Raw genomic sequence first — 22276 nt, forward strand, 5'->3', positions numbered from 1 at the left:
GATAACATTTCGATATTCTCAATATTCTCACAAAGAAAGAATATTCTTTCTACGATATTCACAAAATAATTGAGACGCGTATTTCGAATATACGCTAAGATTCTATAATCTTTATGAATCGTACATAAATCGTTAACACGTTGAGTGTCACACGAAATCCTAAAGAAAATCCTTATCATTCCACGCTCGTAATTTAGTATTAAAAAAATATCAGAATATAGATATCAGTCCACACTAAATGTAAGGGAGATAAATCGAATTAATTCATGCTGTAAATTTGAAATCTCTTTGCCCGCTCATCGTAAAAACCGGAGGACGTTAATCGCTTTCGGAAGTATGTTTTGGTCGGGATGCAAGTGCATCGTAATAACGAACTCTAAACATTTTTTCCCAAACGCGCCAAAAGAAATATAACTTCAATAAGAAATGATATATTAAAGAATAGTAAGTTAAAATACATACAATTAATAATAATAATAACGACATAATAGACGAAATTAAATCTATACTATGCAATATAATAAAAAAGTAAAATTATAAAGTAAAATAAAGACTTTTATGAACAAAAGTCGAATATAGAGTAGATTGATAGATACTCTAATATTAAAACACTGAACGATATCGCTTCTAACAAATAAAGAAATATAAAGTTAACAAGTAAAGCAATAAAATAAAAAGATATTACTAATATATATATTAAATAAATAAAAGCAATATAAGATTTTATTGAACGTAGCTATCAGAGAGTTGGCGAAAGAGTGTCGATCTTTTCTTCTATGGCGAGGAGATTTCCATTTTTGACAATAAAGTTCGAAGTTGCCATCGCAATGTTTGCCTACTCGACGACTCGCTTGCTCTTATTTTCTAGTTTCGACTTCGTTAGCCTCTCCTAGTCGACAGCTATCAAGGTTGCCGTTATCTAGGGGCTACGAACAAGGCACAACCTATGACAACGTAGACGTCAGTTTATAATTTTTATATCTTAATTTAGATAGTTGAGTCGTGTTACGTCGAGAGGTATCTGTCGGCAAATATTTCAGTCGCACTTTGGAACAGAATATTGACAAAAATGTCAGATATTATCTTTTGTAAAATCTGAATAATATAGGTTTCGCTGGTTTCAAGGTAACGATGCATTTCAGGTCAATATCTTTAACTATTACTGGATTATCTATTTGTACAACAAATTTTCTTAATAATGTAGCAATTATTTCCTTCATTTCGATCATTGCTAATGTCTGACCTGTAAAAGTGATATTAAATATATATGTATTTTGAAAAATAACATTTTCGAATATGAATTCAAGAATTTATAAAAATGTGGTATTACCTATGCAGTCTCTTCTTCCAGCACTGAATGGTAAAAAACATTTAGGATCGTAATTGCCTGGTAAAAACCGATCAGGATTAAAGGTTAAAGGGTCCTTCCAATATTTATCGTTTCGATGAAGTGTAAATATAATAAGCAGTAGAGAACAATCTTTCGGTATTACCACATTCTCGTCCACTAAATAAAATAAATAAACACATATAATTAGTACATAAAAAATAATGCGAATAGTAAAAATATATACATGTAGTCATGTAGTATATGTAGGAATACCTCTCATTTCTTTTTGTAAAACTCGACCAAGGATAGGAGCAGGAGGAAAGAGACATAATGTCTCCTTGATAACACGCTCCAAATACTTCATTTTTTTAATATCTGCAAGTGTTATAGGAACATTTCGGGGATCGCTTGAGCCGTACATTTGGTACAACTCTTCGTATACTTGTTGCTGCAATCAGAAATAAAGAGAAATAAGAAAATAAGAAATATAAAGAAATAAAGAAATAAGGAAAACAATACAAGGTTAGTAAAAAGATATATTTGATTAATTATGTAGTATTTAAATGCTATCCGTACATACTTGAACTTCCGGAAATGTAGCAACCATTAAAAATAGAAAAGTAAGTGTTCCAGCTGTTGTGTCGCTTCCCTGAAAAGTAATACTAATTATATTTCACGTTTACTCGATTCAAAAAATTGTATTTAATCTAAAATTAAAAAAACTTACTGCAAAAACCAATGTATTAATTTCATCACGAATATCTTGTTCCGAATATACTCCTGTCTCATAAAATGATTTCAATAGCAAATCAAGAAATGTACTTGTATTTTGTCCTTTATTCAGAAAAATATATAATTTATTAGTTAGCATTGTTATATAAGTTTTCTATTCTTAAATGGATCAACAATAGAACTTGTTTTTAAACTGTTATACTTACTTGCATCCGACGCTTCCAATTTTGGAGTAATTTTATCTTTTTCCATTGACTCTTCTTTTTCTCGTATAATCTTGACGAATAAAAGTTATATACATTAGTATTATATGAGCTTGTTTTAGCATTAGAATTTTCAGATAAGATTATATAATTTAAAATGGGAATAATCTTTTTATTTATATCTCGTTTGTGATTTTATTAATGTGAGATAAAAGTTTCTTTAATCTCTTTCCCGTAGATGAATAGTTAAAAATAATATTAGGATGTAACCAGACTTTGACGATCCTTTGAAAAGCAATATCCATGATTCTGAATAAGTATAAATTTCAATAAGAGAAAACAAATATGAAATGAAATTGCATTATATTATAAATATTAAAATATTTTATTTATTTTATTACTCTTACATATATTCATCAAGTTTGCATTCGGGATTGTTCTGCAAATCAAGATCACGACCTAAAAAGCTATCTGTCAGTACAAAAAAAAGCATATTTTAATTAACTTACTTACATTTATACAAATAATTGAAACATTTAAGAATTTCAAAAGCTTACCATATATTATATCCAAAGTACATAGATGTATGCAATGCAGGGTATCTATATTTTTTCCGTCAGTACTTTCTAAAATTGTAGCTAGACTGTTTGAATTTTTTGATATCGAGTCCATAAAAGTAGAATGAAATTGTTCTTTGAATACTGGATTTAGGATTTTTCGATGAATTTCCCACTTTAATGCTTCAAATAAAAGAATATTTCTTACTAAAATTTCTTACGTTGTTTCTATTTTTTATATTCATTAGTTAAAAAATGAGAAAAAAAAATTTATTTTTTTACGCATGTATTTTTTTGAGATTGTAAACATTGTATGCTCAGATAAAGAAAAGTACTACTTTTACCAGTATTCCTTTGTAAGACATTTAAAAATATTCTTTTGGATTATTATTATACATATATTAAAACATATGAACGTGTTGATTACCTGGGATAGTAAACAACCCATTACCCACAGCCGGTTTGAAAAGATCATATATCAGATTTTTCTCATAATAAATCTAGAAAGAAAACAAAAAATTAAACAAAAATAAAAAGGAAAGAATGACATAAATTAAACTCGCGTCTCCTCATTAAATGTCATTACGGTAAACTGATGAATTTTACCTCAATACATTTAGGATCATCAAATAATATAAATAATTTTGGATTTATCCAGAATCGCCATGGTGATGCATATTTGTTAGATAGTTTTAACATTTTATTGGTAACATCTCTAAAATAAATATCTTTAATAGCGTTAACATAAGTATATATATGACAAATATGAAATAAAGCCATACCTTCCATATCCCCAAGAAGCAAATACAGGTTTCCAATGAAAGGAAAAGCTTTTGGTCCCGAGAATCCTTTTGCCATATTAAATTCAAAATCTTATTTATTAAATATTTAATTATATAGTATAATATCATTGTTATTGCTGTTTTAGCAATAAGTGTATCGATATACTCCACGATGAATTAAGCAAACTAAAAATTACTGAAGAAATAAAATTTATTTAAATATAACACTTGGACCTCCCGTTGTAACTTTGGAACGAATATTATGTAAGCACTGTGCAGAAAATTCTTGTACACTTCGCGTCTTAACAACAAGTGGCAATGTATAAGCAAACGGAAAGCCTATTTATACACGACTAGGTACATACAAAAACTGCCCGTATGAATACTAATTTGCATTTACATATGTACTATGTAATTTTCAAGATTAGAGCAAATAAATAAATAAAATAAATAATATATTTAAAAAAATCTTGTTTTCTTCCCTTTTTTGTATTTGATTTCGTATTATACTTATAAAAAACTATTAGATAATCAAAAAAATCTGACGAATAGCAAGAAGTATATTGATTATGATCAGATTAAAATAACTTCGTTTTGCATCATTGTATAACATTGACGATTAGTTTTAGTTACTCGAGATGTAACACATAGTTTTTCCTATCTTATGAAATAATACACTAATATGGTAGAGACATTTTTACATTTTTTGCTTTTTTGTTATACGCGTACTTATCTGCGTATTATGGACGCTGTTCCAATTGTAGAGAGTCGGGTCATCGGAGACGAGAGTGTCCATTTAGGACCAAGGGCGTGAAATGCTATCAGTGCGATGAATTCGGCCATGTATCAAAAAATTGTCAGAATAACATCAAGCCACAGGAGACGCCGAAGCATATGTGTAGTGTGAATAAAGAAGCCGAAGAAAAGTGTGTTAAAGAAGTGCAATTAGGAGACAGTAATGTTACGGCGTTGATAGATACAGGTCGCGACCTGAGTCTAATTACAGCAGACTAATATTTTAAGATCGGTGTACCCGAATTGGATAAGGGAATTTTGCGATTTCAAGGCGTAGGTTCCGACTTAAATAGAACGTATGGCGAAATAGAAGCGACGGTCACTATTGATAAGATGATGTATCCGATTAGATTGCATGTAGTTTCTGATACTCTACTGAATTATGATTTGCTTATCGGTAACGATTTTTTGAGAAAGGTAAACGTAGTAATTGACGCGGGTAAAGTCTCCATCTGCGATACGAAGGAAAGTCCGGTGACGAACGGTGATGTACACAAAATTTTTAAAATGGATGTAATTAACGAGCGTAACGAAATAGATTTATCTCATATTGCAAACGCGAGGCATAGGGGAAAAATAAAAACCGTAATAGCGAATTATCGACCAGAAAAAATCCGCGAAACAGGTCTGGAAATGAATATTATTTTAAAAGACGAAGAACCGGTGTACGCGCATCCGAGAAGGTTATCGCCAAAAGAAAAGGACGAGGTAGATGCTGAAATAAATAAATGGTTGGCAGACGGTATAATATAACCATCGTTTTCCGATTATGCTGGTCCGGTAGTATTAGTCAGGAAGAAGGACGGGTCGGGAAGATTGTGCATCGATTATCGAAAATTAAATGACAAAATTATAAAGGATCGGTATCCGTTACCGCTGATTAAGAATCAGTTGGACGCCTTGCAGGGTGCACGCGTGTTTATCACGATTGATTTAAAGAATGGGTTTTTCCACGTTTCGGTAAATTAGAGTAGTCGAAAATACGCGGCATTCGTGGTGCCGAACGGTCACTATGAATTTCTAAAGGTCCTGTTTGGGTTGTGTGACTCACCTTCTGTTTTTCAAAAGTTTATTAACCTAGTATTTGGAGAAATGATAGCTTCAAAAAAGGTATTAACCTATCTAGATGACATAATCATACCTTCTGACTGTGTTGAAGACGGGATAGATAATCTGGCGTTGATACCAAAGACGGCGAGCAAATTCGGGCTTGTAATCAACTGGAAAAAATGTGAATTCTTACGGAAACGCGTAGAGTATTTGGGACATATTATCGAAGACGGTCGGGTACAGCCTCCAATCGTTAAAACGGCGGCGGTTGCGAGATTTCCTGGGCCTACTAATCGCGGGGAAGTACAAAGTTTTCTCGGACTAACGGGATATTTTCGCAAGTTTGTGCCACGGTATTCGGTTATTGCGAGACCGTTGTCTAATTTACTTAGAAAGGAAATAGAATTTAAATTCGGGCGTGAAGAGGAAGAATCCTTTAAGAAACTTAAAGGGATATTGTGTAATAAACCGGTACTGCGACTATACAGGGTAAACGCCGAAACAGGGCTTCACACGGATGCGTCTAGTAAGGGATACGGGGCGAGCTTGATGCAGCGTGACAATACCGATGATATGTTTCACCCGGTATATTATGCGAGTGGAAAGACTACTACGGCCGAAGAAAAATATCCTAGTTATGAGTTAGAGGTACTTGCGATTATTAAGTCATTGCGAAAATTTAGAGTGTATCTATTAGGAATAGATTTTAAGATAGTTACAGATTGTCGTGCGTTCACACTCACCATGCGAAAAAAAAATTATTGTTTCGGGGGAATACGTAACATCGCGGAGAAAGTGGTGCGGAATTGCGATAAATGGAAAGCTTGGTTGGATGAGATTGACCGTGGGGCTATCCCTACCACTAAGAAGATTCCTGGTTGTTACTTTGTTGTCGAACCATGAATTCGAAAAGATGTAAAAATTTTTGATGGTGGTGGTATGATTAGTAGCATATCTGAGGACAGATATATTCTGTCAGAACGGCCGAGTGTGGGGTTTGGAATTATTTAAGAAATATAAATATGAATGTGTATAATGGTATGAGTGTAAGAATGATTGAAAGGAATGAAAGAATGCATCGGTCGAGGATAAAGAAAGGGACCGTTGCGTTAGATAAGAATTTGTGTAGCTACATCGAAGTCTCCCGAACGTTCTCGATGTTGGAATACAGGTAAAGCCTTTATTCGTGGTTGGAATTACCGGGAAGTTTCCAGAATAGGCCAGTCAACGCGGGCCAAACCCGGAACTTTTCTTGTTTATGCTTCAAAATTTGACCTAAGGGTAAGTTGACGACGCTGAATCGAATGGTGCTAATTATAATAAAATCAGCAACCGGCATCTTGGGGAAAAAGGGTAAAAAAGGGTAAAATATAGCCTTATCTTAGAATCTAGGCATTTAATCGAAAAAAGTTTCAAACAAAAGTTGTAGAGAATTAAAATATACATAAAAAATGTTCTATGAGTTATCTTCGTATTTTCAAAAATAAGCGCATAAAATTGGATTGAAGATGGGAACAAAATTTTAAGAGTGGGAGAAGGTAAGCTTATCCCTCCGTCGCGTTTTACACGCGAGCGAGCTAGTATGCGTGCGAGCGTCCGTGTGCACTAATACACAAACGAAGGATCTTCGGCAATCTTCGGGACTCTCGGTCTTGAATGAAAGTGCGAGTGAGAGAACAAACCAATACTTCTCTCTTTTTATTTATCATGCGATAACGAGTATTATTGTCCTTGGCCATCGATTGTTGAGCCTTCTGATATTTCTCTTTTTATATTTTTTCTTTCGGTAGCGAGAATTTTACGTCTTGGCCATCGAGCGTCGAGCGTTTTGTATACGAGTGCGAGTGAGAAAGAAAACCGATATTTCTCTCTTTCTATTTTTTCTTTCGGTAGCGAGAATTTTTCGTTTTGGCCATCGTGCGTCGAGCGTTCTATATATCTATATATCGGCGTATAAGCGCGGCACTTTTAAATCGAATCTTGATGCTTATTGCACGCCGTTTCTTTATTTATTGTCAAAAATAATGAACCTTGAGTAAAAAAAAAATAATTTATTTTAACAGAAACTATTATTATTTAGTTGAGAGTAAAAATAATGAATTAATTTTGTGTCTCGCCATAAAATTAATTAGAATAATTAATTGATGTAAATTCTTTGTCTCACAAAAATTTATTTGTATATCAAATTGAATACGTATTCTTTTTAAGACGAAATTTAAAATTTAAATATTTTTCCTATTAAATTATTTATTTTATAAAATTCTAAATTACTGACTTTTTGTCTCGTAAAAATTTATTAGTGTATCAAATTAAATACATATTTGAAAAAGAAGAATTTTATATCCACACATAAAATTAATTCAAGATATATATGAAAGGATATTCTAAAAACGTGGAATTTATTTTTTGTCTATACATATTTTAATTCATTTTTATTATGTTATAAGAAAATAGTAATGCATTCTGATTCTATCTTCGAAGTCTTAAGAATTGTATGAAATAAATTGAGCTATTATCAAGTGGTGCGTTAGCGTAAGTAGTAACGTCTTCGCTTCTCGCGCTGGGTATTTAACGTTCGATTCTTCGTGGGGGAATTATTTTTTTTATAAGTTTTTCTATCCTTAGGTTATATAAATTGTTTTTACGTTTCCTAATTTCTAATTATATATAGAAAAAAATTAAAATTATTACAAAAAAATTAAAAGCAATAAATTTTTTTACATCTTGCACAAATAAAGGAAGATTTATTACTTAAATTACAAATTCATCCTGTAAATATCATCCTAAAAAATGTCTCGCTTCGGCACGTTAAAAATTAATTTTTGTTATTTATTGGATATTATTTAATTTATAATTATAACTTTATTACTCACGTAATAATGTTGATTTCTTAATAAATTTTTTATCGTTAGTGCAAAATTTGAAAAAAATCTGAGGTGGGACTCACTGACCGTCTCCTTGTTAAGGATAGAAAAACTTAGAAAAAAAATAATTCCCCCACAAAGAATCGAACGTTAAATACCCAGCGCGAGAAGCGAAGACGTTACTCCTTACGCTAACGCACCACTTGATAATTGCCCAATTTTTTCGTACAATTCTTAAGACTTCGAAGATCAATCGGAATGCATTACTGTTTTCTTATAACATAATAAAAATGAATTAAAAATATGTATAGACAAAAAATAAATTCCACGTTTTTAGAATATCCTTTCATATATATCTTGAATTAATTTTATGTGTGGATATAAAATTCTTCTTTTTCAAATATGTATTTAATTTGATACACTAATAAATTTTTACGAGACAAAAAGTCAGTAATTTAGAATTTTATAAAATAAATAATTTAATAGGAAAAATATTTAAATTTTAAATTTCGTCTTAAAAAGAATACGTATTCAATTTGATATACAAATAAATTTTTGTGAGACAAAGAATTTACATCAATTAATTATTCTAATTAATTTTATGGCGAGACACAAAATTAATTCATTATTTTTACTCTCAACTAAATAATAATAGTTTCTGTTAAAATAAATTATTATTTTTTTTACTCAAGGTTCATTATTTTTGACAATAAATAAAGAAACGGCGTGCATAAGCATCAAGATTCGATTTAAAAGTGCCGCGCTTATACGCCGATATATATAGATATATAGAACGCTCGACGCACGATGGCCAAAACGAAAAATTCTCGCTACCGAAAGAAAAAATAGAAAGAGAGAAATATCGGTTTTCTTTCTCACTCGCACTCGTATACAAAACGCTCGACGCTCGATGGCCAAGACGTAAAATTCTCGCTACCGAAAGAAAAAATATAAAAAGAGAAATATCAGAAGGCTCAACAATCGATGGCCAAGGACAATAATACTCGTTATCGCATGATAAATAAAAAGAGAGAAGTATTGGTTTGTTCTCTCACTCGCACTTTCATTCAAGACCGAGAGTCCCGAAGATTGCCGAAGATCCTTCGTTTGTGTATTAGTGCACACGGACGCTCGCACGCATACTAGCTCGCTCGCGTGTAAAACGCGACGGAGGGATAAGCTTACCTTCTCCCACTCTTAAAATTTTGTTCCCATCTTCAATCCAATTTTATGCGCTTATTTTTGAAAATACGAAGATAACTCATAGAACATTTTTTATGTATATTTTAATTCTCTACAACTTTTGTTTGAAACTTTTTTCGATTAAATGCCTAGATTCTAAGATAAGGCTATATTTTACCCTTTTTTACCCTTTTTCCCCAAGATGCCGGTTGCTGATTTTATTATAATTAGCACCATTCGATTCAGCGTCGTCAACTTACCCTTAGGTCAAATTTTGAAGCATAAACAAGAAAAGTTCCGGGTTTGGCCCGCGTTGACTGGCCTAGAAGGAATGACGAGAAACAACGGGAGACGATGGAGGGGATGTAGGGTATAAGTAGGTGATGGAAGGGACTGGTGGGTGCGTTCTGTAGTAGTTTTTTGGTTGAGACGACGAGGGAAAAGTATAACGGAAAGTACGGAAGACAACGGGGGGGACGGCGAAGGGACAAAAGACGACGATAGGCGACGACAAGTCGGGTTCGGGTGTTCCTTGCTAATTAAGACTGTTTTTGCGGACGTAGAGAGTTACACTTAGTATATCGTAGCATTAGATTATAGATACTTACTATTCTATCTCTTAAAAACATTATACCTATTATTTATTAATAAATAAATACTTTACTACTACCATTTATAAATATTAATCTTACATATATATATATCAATAATTAGACGATACAATATGTTTTTAGGAACTTAATCTCAAAACGCTTTACACCAGAGAAATATACTACTGTGAACAAAGTTCCGAAATAACGCTGTTCTTCACGTATGGAACAAAATCGTTAGCCGTAGAAGTAAAAAAATGGCCTAATTTTGAGAAGTGAGTACTATAAATACTTCAGTAAGTTGAAAAAGTTTTCAGTCTAATATATAATAGAAACAATTTTGTTGTTGGTCAAATTTATTTAAATTTTTTCATATGTACGGAGGCACTACCAGATGTTAACTTTAGATCGATATAAGACTTGGTATATCAATAGTATTCCTTTAAGGTGTTCCCGCATTGAAATATTAAAACAAGATGGCTAACCAATTCCGAGGAAAAAGCCTTCAGGTTTTGGTATGTTTATATACCTGTAAATTCATTAAATTATCAAGTTAAACCGTAACATAAATACTAACGTATTTGTCTACCCCATGAATGGATTAAAATTCGATTCCTTGTACGGAGATTTTTTGTTTAATAATTATTACAATTTATGATTTTAAATAAATTAATAATTACAAATATTATCAAATTAAATAGAAATAATTTGATTTTATCTATAAAATTACTGTTAATCGATATGATACTTGAATTACAATTAAAGAATTATATATAAAACTTCAATAGTAAATATTAATAATTATGTACACAAATTATGCCACGACAGCCGTTATCAGAAAATAAATACAAAAACATAGCATTCCACTTAAAAAAACAAACTTGACCTTTAAATCTCGGAAGTGACAAAATCTTGAAAAAAAAAACTGACGTCATATTATACTCCTAAATTTTTCATACAACCTTTGTTGTATAAACTTTTATACTACTATCGTACTTGCGGAGCTATCTTGGTGGTAAGAGTTAGTAAATCACCCTGTATATTGAAAATATACAAGAGAAAGCAGTAAAAAGCCAAAGTATTCGCCGAGCGCGTATTTGCGTCCAAATATATGTCTATAAGCACCACCGATGGTTTTCGTTGGACGTATATGTGCGCCAATAGCAGTCAAAGGGTTAATAAACTATTATTTTATAGATAGCATAAAATTATTAGTATTTAATTTGAGATAATATTTGTGTTAATATTAATTTATTTAAAATTATAAATGTTACGAATTATTAAAAAAACAAAATCTCTCCGAGAAGAACCGAATTTTGACCATTTTAATATTATATTTAGGTGAATTTACACGAACATAAAAAAGCAAGCAAAACATTAAAAACATTTTTCTCGAAATTAACTAGCCAGCTTGCTTAAATATTTTAATGCGAAAGTAATTTAAAGGTATGCTCTACTAATATACCAAATCTTATACCGATCTAAAATTAACATCTGGTAGTGTCTTTTTGATAATCTAAAAAATTCATGGATAAGAATAGACTCAAAACTTTTCAACCAATTCTCGTAAGTATAAATTTTATGTGTAACTAATTTGATTAAATGTATTCATAGATATGGAGAGAAAATTGACAAAATATCGGATAAAATTTATCATGAGACTAGCAAGGTAATAAAATACCGAGATGACGAATTTAATATTATAAATCATGGTGACTTCTGGGTGAACAATATGATGTTTCGTTATAATGATGATGGAAAACCGATTGATCATATCTTTGTGAGTATAACAACACGATTTCTATTAGTCGTTTCTCATTTTTCTTTGATCATTGAAAAGATTTTAAAGTCGTTTCTCGAGGGAAAATATTCAAAGTAAAAACAACCATCGATGAAAGCTTAGTTTTTCAAAGGCAAACGATTCAAAATATTTCTGAATCTCATTATTGATTCGACATGTAATAGATAATCGGTTAATCCGTTTATAAGATTTAATAACGAGGGAAAGAAAGCTGAAAAGAATTTCTTATAGGACTGCAGGTATACATAAATTTGCCCATAATTATGGAAGTGGTTTAACAATGGGTCATATATATATTTCTTGTTTCGAGATATTTAATGAATTGCATTTGAACGAATTAAGAAATATTTTTACATGAAACGACATTTTAATTTATAATTTTCTTAGTCTTAATTAATGGAAGTTTTTTATGAATATGGAATTTCGTCCTAATTTCATACGAAAATGTTATTTTTAAAGCTTGAATTGACATTGACCATTTTCAAAATGGTAGTATTCCTGTGCACCTCTTGAAGCTATAGTTTCATCCCATACATACATCTTGACATTGTCATCATGGAAATTATGAAAACCAAGCGCCATTTTCAAGTTAGGTTTATATAATTTCTTTAAATTTTTGACTTACAAGGGGACCTTACACTGGGACCCCCACAGATCTTAACGAGCTTTGATATATTAGTAGTATACTTTTAGGGTGTTATCGTGGTAACGGGTTTTTTCAAAATGCGCAGTCGTTTTTGAGAAAAAAAGTTTTAAAGTTTTGACTTTTGTTGTATATATGTTTAAATTATTTTAATTTCGACTGTGTATGAAGTGACGCAATAGCGTCAGTAGTAGCGTTCTCGCTTCTCGCGCTGTTAGTCAGTGTTCGATCCTTCGTGGGGAAAGTTTTTTTTTATTAATTTTTTTTCTTTCTGTTTCCTAATTTTTTTTTCATATTTATTAATTTTTATATATATACAGGAAAGAAAAATTATTTATTACAAAAAAAATTAGAAATAATAAATTTTTTAAAATCTTGCGCAAATAATAAAGGATAATTGATTACTTGAATTACAGTTAACATTTTATTTTTTAACAGGTATATAAAAATAGATAAATCTTCAATATAATAACAAACAACAATCGTATATATTCTAATCATTAACAATTTCATGTATAATTTTTTTATATCCACGAGTTTTAACATTTATTTTACATCTATTATTATTGAATACACGCAGGTTCCAGAGTAATAGTTATTGTAAAAGCATTCAAAACAATAAATTTTTTCACATCTCGCGCAATTAATGAAAGATGACTTGTTACATAAACAACGACTTTTAAAAGATCTATTGGAAAACAAACCTGATGAACGTTTAAAAATATTTCTCTTTCATTTGGTTTTAATTGGGCATGAACTTAATATATATCTACATGAAATTGTTAATGATTAGAATATATACGAATGTTATTTGTTAGTATATTGAAGATTTATCTATTTTTATATACCTGTTAAAAAATAAAATGTTAACTGTAATTCAAGTAATCAATTATCCTTTATTATTTGCGCAAGATTTTAAAAAATTTATTATTTCTAATTTTTTTGTAATAAATAATTTCTCTTTCCTGTATATATAAATATGAAAAAAAAATTAGGAAACAGAAAGAAAAAAAATTAATAAAAAAAACTTTCCCCACGAAGGATCGAACACTGACTAACAGCACGAGAAGCGAGAACGCTACTACTGACGCTATTGCATCACTTCATACACAGTCGAAATTAAAATAATTTAAACATATATAAAACAAAAGTCAAAACTTTAAAACATTTTTTCTCAAAAACGACTGCGCATTTTGAAAAAACCCTTTACCACGATAACACCCTAAAAGTATACTACTAATATACCAAAGCTCGTTAAGATCTGTGGGGGTCCCAGTGTAAGGTCCCCTTGTTAGACAACTTTCATAATTAACACTAAATGAATTCCGTATAACGTTGAAATTACAATCACTATTTAAAAGTTCATTTTTGACGATATCGTAACAATTACAATAAATAAATTTAGTTTAAAATAATGTGGTGTGAAAAAAGTAAAAAACTCATTTTTTTAAATTTTGGCTTAGACCACTTTCATAATTATGGGCACAAATATGCAGCTCGGTAATTCTAACAAATTCTATCGTATGTTTATTAAAAGAGAACATACCCGGAATAGATTTTAGGGTAAATTTTGATCGATGATATTCACGTTTTTTTACTATGTTTACAGGAGAGTGAATACTTTATAGCAAAAGATAAAAATGTTCGGAAATATAACGTCGAAGGTACGGCGACTCCTCGTATTGATACGCGTTATGAATAATGGAATAAGTTCGATTCGATCGCGTAAAAGTTTACCAAGAAGGGACCTGTCCGTACTTGTCGCGATTAATGTTTTTTTTATCGATTAATGTTTCATTTAAACTAGAAAAACTGACGACTGACGTATACCTACTTCTATCAAAGGAGTTCAAATATCTGTTTTTTTAAATTATTAAGTTTTTAAGGGGTTATACGCAGTTGCGAGGCTCGAAAAAGACGTATTTTCATGAATTTTTTCTAGAAACAGTTTTTATTTCTCAAAAAAAATTGTTGGTAATTCAAATAGAGTGAACTTTTGAGAATACAATAGCGCGTCGATTCTGTAAAAATATTAATCTGCACTGCTCCTGTAGATGATTTCCTGAACGTCCTCTAAAAAAAGACGTTTGGCGGTGATCTCCATTTTGGCAGTTTGGATTATCCGAAATTAAAAAATATGGTGGATTCTTTTAAAGGATAGATTAATGCAGGTATTAACGAGAGGAATTTAAAAATTATTGATTTTTGACAAAATGGCGTCTATTTGAAAAAAAGTTGTTGTTTTTGATTAAAATTTTCGCTCTAAATTGTTACAAAAAAATAGTAATAAATTTTTTTAAAAATTATTCCTTATACTTAATACCTGAGGAATATATCTAAGAAGATTGTGTAAAAATTTGAAACCGATCGGTTAAGCCGTTTTTGCAAAATCGAGATCACCGACTTTGAAAATACCGTTTTGAGAAAAACGCGTTTAAAGTTTCAAAGAGACGTTTACACATAGTTAAAAATTTTTGTTTGCAGCTTACATGAAGTGAAGAATATTTGTCGGATCGATTTGAAATTTTCAGAGAATATACTTAAATATATGTACATTCCGAAAATGCAAAAAAAAATCGATTTTTTGAAAATCCTAACTGCGTATAACCCCTTAATTTGTGAAAATAATTGTCTTATTCGAATTTGAGAAGGTATGAGAAAAATAATTTTCTATTTTTTTAAGATAAGAGATCTAAATTATAAAAACTAAAATATATTTTATAAAATTTTTAATCGATCTTTTCTTTTTGTGATCTAGAATATTAACTAAAATTATGTTTTAAACATTTCGTTATTCAGTCTTGTGTACGTTTAATTTATTTCCACGCCCAATTTTTATCTCGTTGTAGGCAAGAAATGTCTAACCTAAGAAGTCACTTAAGAAAGGACCAAAAAATTCTTGCTGCCAAGGTTCAAATTTGGCATACTAAGTTTATCGAGACCGCTGATTATAAATTAAAATTGGAGATAACACAAAAAGAAAAGAATTAATCTATCACGGTAAACACATATGTTTAAAAAAGATCAAATTTCATTGAAATCTGGTATAATAATGTTTTGAAGTTACTAGTTACAAATTAAAAATCAAAATATAAAATAGATTCAATATAGTGGACATATATACATAAATGTTTGAAATTTTAGTCATTGATGATATACATTTACAAAATTTAAAATACGAAGTAATTATAATTAAAATGAAACTTGATCTTTTTCTAAGGCTTCTTAGAAGCATACTAAATTCGCAGCTAATCATTCCTCATGACAACTTTTGTCTTAATGATACGAAGAATCTTATAGGAATTTCCTCTTTTATCTAAATTAATTAATTCATTAGATGTTTGTAGTATTACAAAAACGTTTTCAAATTTTTTTCTATTTGTTTAAATTCATTATACGCATTCAATCGTATTGGACAAAGCAGTAAGTTTCAAAGATTGCATAGAAGTGAAGAATCCTAGATCTAGAACGATTGAAACATTTTATCTATTAGGATAGGTGGTTTAACCCTTGAAGATATGCGCTTAAAATCTTATCTTTACTTACAATTACAGATGTAAAAATAACTAGCTTCTTTATTTTTAGTTTTATTTTTTTTTATTTTTAATTTTTAATTTTTTTTGTATTTTTTTTATTCTTTTTTATTTTTTATACTTTTTTACTTTTTATTCTTTTTTGTCTTTTTTTGTCTTTTTCTTGTTTTTTTTCTGTTTATTCTTTTTTTTATTTTTTAAATTACATTAATTTTCTACTTTACAATTTGTCCGTGAGCATAAATTTTTTTTTTGATTACATTAAAATAATATTTGGGTAGTAATGTACTACCCTTCAGGGTTATCGTTTTCTTTTATAATTTTTATGGATATAAGTTTAGCGGATGATTCCGTTTTAGTCTTTTTCTAATGTGAGTAGTAAACGTTTCTGCGGCTAGTTGGCTGGAGTGTAACTGCGGGTTCTTCTTCCTATATTTTGTTGTAAAATTTTCTATTTCTTCCATCGTTGTCATTAGTACAAGGTCCTTTCGTATATTTCACTCCGTATGAACCATATGGTGCGTCGCATTCTTAGTATTTTCGACTGCATTTATTTTAGCTTTATTATATAATTCATTACTGCTGTTCCCTATAGTGATAACCCAAAGGGTTCATTATTGGTTTTTAATGATTTTATGGACTGTTAATTTATTTTCTGGGCTGACCTTGAATTTTTGCCTAGTTTGTCGAATTGCTATGGTATTTAGTCTAATATCCGAAGAGTCTTTCTTATACAGTGTGAAAGCGAAGTGGATGTATTTGCTTGTGTTTGCTTTTATCCTTTTTTCTTCTAACTATTTTTCTATTTTTCTTACATTTTCTTGTAATAAGGTCATCGCTACTGCTGGGTCAGAATGATAGCTAATATATAGCAGTGTCATCAACAAACGTTAGTATTTTTCTTCCATCATTAGTTGGAATATCACCTGTATAGAGTGTGTATGGGACAGTGTATCAGTGTGAGGGTCTAAGGACACTTCTTTGTGGTACATCAGCTTTGATTTCTTTAACTTCGAAGTACACATCATTGATTTTTATAATAAAGGTCTTGTCCCTTAGATATGATGATGCAAGTAGATTGTGCATATGCATTGGTAAGAGGGCTCTAGATGTATCTATGAGCCCTACATGCCAAACTTTTTAGAATGCTTTTTTAATGTCGGTCTAGTTGTAATAATTTGTGAACCCTACACGTAAAATAGTAAGTTTAGCATTACGAGCTCCTGTGCTGAGACGGATTTGTTACCACCAATCGACTGAAAGTAATCCTGCCATTTCTGTGAGGTAATTTTTTGTCCTGGCGGTGCATATATAGCCGAAATTTTAAATTTATTAGTGTTAGATTGTACTGTAACTGTAGTTGCTTGATTGTGTTTGTGGCAAATTTGACTATATAGATGGTGTTTGATGTCACTTTTCAATATAAATGCTTGTAACTTCGTGTGCCTTCCCTTATAGGATGTCTTGTTTTGAATATATTGTAATATTAGATTTTCATATTGAAAATGATTGGAAAAATATTTTTGAAGTTATACATCTTTTAGCGCGTTTGGGAAAATGTGATGAGAGTGAAATTTTTACGAGTGACATGGTAAAAATCGACACCACAAAGTTTGTCGGTATTTCCGATGCGCAGCATCGTACTTAGTGCTGCTTGACTTAAATGATCGAGCGGGAAGTAGTTCTATCACCGAGTCATGGCCGTTGACGCATAAAGTAATTCGATATATCTCCCTTATATTTAATGTGGACTGATTTTAATATTTTTTTTTTATTCTTTTTTATATATATAATAGATCGAGATTGATTGAAAATATGTTTTCTTTCTTTTTTTTTGTTAAATAAATAATTAATAATAATTGGTAGCTTATCTTCTCATACTTTCAATTCTACCCCTTTTTATCTGGTCACGCTATATATATAAATATATATTTATAAAATTTAATAAATAAGTCATCATCATCATCATCAGCCTATACTGTCCACTGCTGGACAAAAGCCTCTCTCATATTGAGAGGTTTTTATTAGCCTTAATCTTCCTCGCTGGCTAAAGACGTGTTGGAAGATGGTGTAAGGATGGTGTGTTAGGGAAATTTATAGGTTTAGACAAGGATACTGGATGGGACAATGGATTCCCCCGTATGGTCTTGGGAGATAATCCAAGGCTTGCGTAGGCAGGGTCGCATCCCTGAAGTAGGTCTATCCTCCACCGGGATCGTGTAGAAGTACCTACCCGCTACCTTATAAATAAGTAAATGAATAAAAATATAATAATAAAAGAAAAATAATCGGCTTACATTAGCGAATATTATCGATCATCAAACAGGGAAGGGAAAACAGGTTTCTTTATCAACTATATTCTATGTAAAAAGAAAATTAAAGACGATGACGACGACGACGACGACGACGACGACGACAACAACAATAACTTTTTTGAAGTTATTTTTTTAAAGTTATTTTGAGATTATTAAAGTTATATTCGTTTTGGTACGCCGAAGAAGTATAACTTCTTACGTGCGTACATAAATACACACACCAGTTTTTTTTAAATTGTTGAGATTGTTAGATTTATTTATTATAACATGTATAGGAAAAGAAAAAGTAGAAACTAAATATAACTCCTATGTTGTAAAATATTGTAGATCCCTGAAAATCCGATCACTTTCTATTTTTCAAAAACTATAAAAAAAATAGAAAGTAGCTTACTTTAATCTTAAATTTTATTTGGTAAACAATTTAACACTAAATGCCCAAATAAGTCATTTTGACTACTTTTTAATTCCAATTAAAAATAGTTATGATATAATGACACAATTTCTTAGAATATTGTAACTTTTTGTACAACATATAAATACGTTTATTAATAATTGTAGTTACTCCCCCTCCTTCATTTCCTGTATATATATGTGTTATACCTATATTGCCCAAAAGCAATCATTTTTACTGGATGGGAAATTTTATAGAATCAAATGACTCTTATTATTGAATTGAGTAAATTTCTTATATGACCAGTTCGTCTTCGTATCTAAATAACAGTACATGATAAATTGTCGATTTAGGAGTACATATTTGATAAGTTGCAGTTGCTCAATAAGACTTATTGACTTATTAAGACGAAGTGGAGATAGCGTCAGCTTGGTATATGGGGAACCATTTGCATAAAATGTACAAATAATAATGAATCAATTATTTTTTGTTCTAGTGAAGTAAATTTTTTGTTAGTAATATTTATTAATAACTTATTATATAATTGTAAATAATATAAAAATAATAAAAATTCATTTTAAACAAATTTCTTTACGCATTACTAATTCTTTCACGATGCAGTCATTTTGACTGCTTTTGGGCAATATAGGTATATACCAAGTTGCAGTCTTTCCAGTATTAATACGAGAAAAAAAGCAATAAAAAACCTAATTTCTCTTAAACTATATTTATTCATGTAATGTCCTAATCGGTTGTATAAATGACTAATAAAGAGTATAGTAATACAAGCATGGTTGATGATTTGCAATAATCAAAGAGCTTCTTGAATCAATTGCTTCATAGATATGCTGCATGATGAAGAATGCTCATTTAAAGTTTATAAAATGAAGGTAATTTTTATTATATATTTTTATTTCTTATATCTATATTATGCTATCTTATTATTTTACAAAACGTTTAAGTTCTTCTTAACAACGACCTGAAAATATGTACAAACAATTTTTTCCAAGTTCAATCCAGTAACTCTAATAATAAAAACAAGTGTGAGATATTTCATATTAACATTATAAATAAAAAAAAGAGTTCATTTTACCATAATGTCGGTTGATTGAACATCTGAAACTTATATCGATCTTAATAGTACTACATTCAGTGAAACATACGCAAGTTTAAAAATATTTTATTGCGGTTATTCAATCTAAAATGCACAAACAATATAATTTTACGAGAAGTAACCGATCATTAATTTTAATGAGGTAAATATAACCACTTGTTAATTTACTCGATGTTATACGAATTTCAACGTCTTCACAGAATACAATTCTGAAGCATTGATGATATGTATAATAATGCAAAATTGATTCCTTCTCTTTCTGTATGTTTTTATATTCCCTTGACAGGTTCAGCCAAGTTAGCTTGACCTGAAACTAGTTCGCGTTTCCGTATCAACGTCATATGTGCTATGTATACATCTACATTAACGCACGCGCGTTTGATATACCAAAATAAAATCAAAACGTCTACCTTCAAATTATTCATACGTCAAGAATAAAATTTGAAATAAAATTTTACAACGATTTAAAAAAAATTTTAAGCTACAATTTATGTATTAACAATTCTCTCAATCTCGTTTTTCCAGCTATTCTGCGAAGAACTCTCATTTCGGTTGTCTCTAGTAACTGTTTCGTTTTCGCCGTGTCTGGTCGAGTTTCTGCGGTATGTGACATAATAGGTCTTACCATTGCCTTGTAGATTCTTGCTTTGGTCTCTATGTCCATGTTTTTGTTTCGCCATATTGTGTCATTCAAACAGCCCGCTATTCTGAATGCCTTCATTGTCTGTTCTCTTACCTCTGCTTCAACATCACCATATCCTGAGATTTCTATTCCTAGGTACTTAAATCTCATTTCCTGCTGAATAACCTTCCCTTCAATTTCCAGTTTGCATCTTAACGATGTCTTTGATGTTGTCATGCACTTAGTTTTCTGGGCCGATATTTTCATATTGAATGATTTGGCTATGCAGTTAAATCGGTGTAGTAGACGTTGTAGATCATCCTCATTTTCGGCCACTAATACAGCGTCATCAGCATAGCATAGGATGGTTATTTCTTCGTTGCCCATTTTATATCCTTTTAGCAGTCTTACATTTCTTATTATTTCGTCCATAATGATGTTAAAAAGCAGGGGACTTAGGGAATCCCCTTGTCGGATACCACGACCTGCATCAATCGGTTCAGTCAAGGCGCCATTTATCTTTGCTTGGATCTTATTGTTTCTATAGATGTCCTCTATGGTCTTGATAAGATTATTCGGAATTTGCCGGTTATAGAGGAGGTGTATAACATCCTTTAACTGCACTCGGTCGAATGCCTTTTCCAGATCAATGAAACACATATATGCTGGTCTGTTGTATTCAATTGATTTTTCTGTTATCTGTCTTATGATGAAAACCGCGTCTGTGCACGATCTGCCTGATCTGAATCCCTGTTGTTCGTCTTCTAGATTCGTTAAGCTGTTAATTTTATTCGTTATAATCTTTGTTGTTAGTTTTAATGAAGTGTTTAAAAGATTTATTCCCCTGTAGTTTGTAGGCAGCTTTTTGTCTCCTTTTTAAACATAACTATATTGTACTAGTTCGCCATTCGTCAGGTATTCTGTGTTGGTATAGTATTTTTTGTATTAGGATGTTAACTGTTGTGTGAGACCATATTGTAGCAGTTCGTTTGGATGCCATCTTGCCCTGGCTCTTCCTATTCTTTAGTCTTCGAATAGCTGTTTCTACATCACTGGACTCAATTTGTATGTCGCTTTAGTTATTATTTTGGCGTATTTAGTTCCGTTTGAGGTTCTTCTGATTTATAGAGCTCTGTTAGATAGTTAATCCAATTTTCTTTTGTGATCTGATTTGTTTCGATCATTTCATTGACCTCCTTTCTTTGATTTCTAATAAATCGCCAGATTTGTTTTTGGAGTCCATAGAAGTCACTCTCCATTCTTTTCGAAAAAATCTCCCAATAATGTTGCTTTGTTTGCCTTACTAATGTCGCTGTTTGATTCCGGATTCGTCTATACGTTTCGTATGATTCAGGTGTTCTTAATGTCCTATAGTTAAGGTATGCTATTTTCTTTTTTTTCATATTTCCTTAATCTCTGGGCGGAACCAAGGAGTTTTGATCATTCTAGCCCGGTTTTTTACAGTTCGTGTTCCCAGGGCTTCATATGCAGCTTCTAAAATGTTAGTTTTTAGTTTCTTCCAGGCCGTGTTTGTATTATCTTCTTCTTTTATTGGGTTTATTTCGATTTTATCCTTTAACCTGTTCTCATATAGTTGTTTGGTTGGTAAGTTCCATAGTGACTCGATGTTTATTTTCGATTCTTGAGTTGCTCGGGCAAGATTTCTTTGGGGTTTAAACTTCATTCTTATCTTTGCTAATAGCAGGCTATGATCGCTTCCTACATTCGCGGAATTTAACGTCCTGATATCTAATATTTGGTTTGGTTGGATG

The 22276-nt window shown here is 30.9% G+C and overlaps 2 protein-coding genes across 2 annotated transcripts; both read right to left on the minus strand.

The window, feature by feature from the left end:
* Positions 1-1079: 1079 nt before the first annotated feature.
* LOC122521765 (cytochrome P450 4C1-like) lies at positions 1080-2314 on the minus strand. Its single transcript, XM_043642516.1, has 6 exons — positions 2269-2314; positions 2058-2164; positions 1911-1979; positions 1604-1778; positions 1331-1507; positions 1080-1243 (listed from the first exon to the last, which is right to left on the minus strand). The coding sequence occupies exons 1-6, from the start codon at positions 2312-2314 to the stop codon at positions 1080-1082; spliced, it is 738 nt and encodes a 245-aa protein (XP_043498451.1).
* Positions 2315-2441: 127 nt separating this feature from the next.
* Positions 2442-3680, minus strand: LOC122521766 (cytochrome P450 4C1-like). Its single transcript, XM_043642517.1, has 6 exons — positions 3605-3680; positions 3429-3550; positions 3250-3322; positions 2823-3005; positions 2673-2736; positions 2442-2574 (listed from the first exon to the last, which is right to left on the minus strand). The coding sequence occupies exons 1-6, from the start codon at positions 3678-3680 to the stop codon at positions 2442-2444; spliced, it is 651 nt and encodes a 216-aa protein (XP_043498452.1).
* Between the last annotated feature and the right edge of the window lie 18596 nt (positions 3681-22276).

Source organism: Polistes fuscatus, unplaced genomic scaffold, assembly GCF_010416935.1.
Source record: "Polistes fuscatus isolate 324 unplaced genomic scaffold, CU_Pfus_HIC Scaffold48, whole genome shotgun sequence".
NCBI lineage: Eukaryota > Metazoa > Arthropoda > Insecta > Hymenoptera > Vespidae > Polistes > Polistes fuscatus.

Coding starts and splice junctions, on each gene's coding strand:
- LOC122521765 (XM_043642516.1), bottom strand. CDS start 2,314: ATGGAAAAAGATAAAATTACTCCAAAATTGGAAGCGTCGGATGCAA. Junction 1,980..2,057: donor TTAATACATTGGTTTTTGCA/GTAAGTTTTTTT, acceptor ATTACTTTTCAG/GGAAGCGACACAACAGCTGG. Junction 1,508..1,603: donor TTTACAAAAAGAAATGAGAG/GTATTCCTACAT, acceptor TATTTTATTTAG/TGGACGAGAATGTGGTAATA.
- LOC122521766 (XM_043642517.1), bottom strand. CDS start 3,680: ATGGCAAAAGGATTCTCGGGACCAAAAGCTTTTCCTTTCATTGGAAAC. Junction 3,006..3,249: donor TGGGTTGTTTACTATCCCAG/GTAATCAACACG, acceptor TTTTATTTGAAG/CATTAAAGTGGGAAATTCAT. Junction 2,575..2,672: donor TGCAAACTTGATGAATATAT/GTAAGAGTAATA, acceptor ATACTTATTCAG/AATCATGGATATTGCTTTTC.